This window comes from Limulus polyphemus, unplaced genomic scaffold, assembly GCF_000517525.1.
Source record: "Limulus polyphemus unplaced genomic scaffold, Limulus_polyphemus-2.1.2 Scaffold1569, whole genome shotgun sequence".
Classification (NCBI taxonomy): Eukaryota; Metazoa; Arthropoda; class Merostomata; order Xiphosura; family Limulidae; genus Limulus; species Limulus polyphemus.
Genome location: NW_013667179.1, coordinates 142038 through 144034, shown reverse-complemented (window position 1 = coordinate 144034; position 1997 = coordinate 142038). Strand labels below are relative to the sequence as shown.

The 1997-nt window shown below is 35.8% G+C and overlaps 1 protein-coding gene across 1 annotated transcript in view; it reads right to left on the bottom strand.

Annotated features, from left to right (window-relative positions):
* The window catches only part of LOC106464143 (hydroperoxide isomerase ALOXE3-like), a 52978-nt gene that overhangs the window by 21401 nt on the left and 29580 nt on the right, over nucleotides 1–1997 (bottom strand). Inside the window, exon 8 of the mRNA XM_022391823.1 lies at nucleotides 239–335. Coding sequence (XP_022247531.1) covers nucleotides 239–335 — 97 coding nt within the window. The remainder of the gene's footprint in view (nucleotides 1–238; nucleotides 336–1997) is intronic.

The following is a 1997-nucleotide window of genomic DNA, read 5'->3' as shown; positions in this document are numbered from 1 at the left end:
ACCCTGTATTGGCTGCTAAACGTTGTTAAGGATGACACGATTTATAGTAAAAAAAAACGTTACCAAAGTCATATGATAATTGTTTGATATTTCTCTGTAACACAGAAAGACGACGTGTTTTTTTTTTTGTGTTTTTTTTTCATACACAGATTGACTTAACTATACTTCACGCACATTGAGTGTTTGGAATAAATTATGTATGGAGAACCGAGCAACGTAGAGAACAATGGCATCTTACCTAAATGTGTGCAAGACTGATGATATGACGCGTCAGCATTGTTAAAAAACATCTTGGCAAGAAGCCAAACCTCCCGATGATCACCGCAGAGAAAAACCTACAGAAAAATGCAAGGTTTTAAATGAGTTTGTCACGTATTGCTTTTAAACAGGAACTACTGCATAAAATGTATTTACCATTTTAAATTTCAGAAAAGGAAGTTTGCATTACTGTTAAATCAACAGTTGTTAAACAAATAAGATTGTTTTCCTATAGCTACCCGGCCAAAGATCTCAATGTTTTACTGCCGAGAAACAAATACACTGCAGGAGATATCAGATCATTGTTTACGAACAGCCAGAGTCACGTACAATGCGCATCGAAACCTTGAAAGAACTGTGGCTTTTGAACTACTATTATAAGGAAATTATTTAGAAAAATCGCTAAAACATTAAAAGGATGACTTCGTGGAGTAGTTTTAGAGCATTTCCATAGATTTAATGTCAAGTGTAGCATAACTACAAAAACCAAAAAATTAAAGTAGGTTATCTTTAAATTATTTTCACCATTAATTTAACTGGTTACAGTCGGGTCATAAGCTTCACATTTATTTATTTGTAATTGCGGTAGTGTAAATTGAAACTTTTTTGGCGTGTTTAAAAAGTTCATGGCGTTTAACTTCATGTTTGTTTGTTTGTTTTGCAATTAACCACAAAGTTAAAGTATCGAAACCGGTTTCTAGCGGTATAATTAACTTCATGTAAAATTGTAGTATGCAAATATCATCGTGTTTTCTACCTCCTTTGTTTAGTAAATCGAACTTTTATGGTTCGTCTAGAATTGCCCCCAGTAGCTAAGCAGTAAGTTTGAAGGCTTTTAACGCTAAAAACCGGGTTAAGATACCCGTGATAAGCATAGCTTTGTGTCTAAAAACAAACATCTAGAATTATTTTTCAAAATATTCGTGGATACGAGTGTAGGTAGCTTTGAAAGTAAGACATTGGTAAAGGAATGTGGCTAAGTTCCTTTCATTCTAATTACATATTGTTCTAGGTCATTCCCCCATGGAATCATGTGTGCTTTCATTTTTTGTGGAAAAGGTTGCTGTGATGTAGAGCACATTGTGTGCAGGTAGACAGTGATATATTTCATTGGTAAATCAGGTGATATCTTGAGTAAATGTCCTCCCTTATGTTTAAATTGGAGTGACCAAAACCAACAGTGACGTAAGTAGCGCATGTGCCCTGAGAAGAATCGTATTTTAGAATTAGAATAGTGTATATAATATTATGTTTACTCAATTTTGCAGTGATTCAAACAGATTTTTACCAACAGACTTACAGAAATCTGCAAATTTCTGAAAGCTTTCAAGTTTCAGTAAATTTGTTGTCCTCCATCTACACACTCGTTGTTTCTTTATTGCGTTCTAGTATCTATGGAACAACCACAAAGTCACCACACGATGTTTTTATGAAGTTTTATCTCTTGTCTTATCAACTTTAACAAGCAAATGTCATAATCCACATGTTGAATGACTTATAACCAGATAAAACGAGAGCTGGTCATTGAAGGTAGATGGTAGTCAAAGTGGCCCTTGAGGGAAGATGGTAGTCAGAGTGGCCACTGAGGGTAAGTGGTAATATGAGTGGTCATCGGGGTAGATGGTAGTCAAAGTGGTCGTCAAGGGTAGATGGTAGTCAGAGTGGTCATCGATGGTAGATGGTAGTCAGAGTGGTCGTCGAGGGTAGATGGTAGTCAGAGTGGCCATCGATGGTAGATG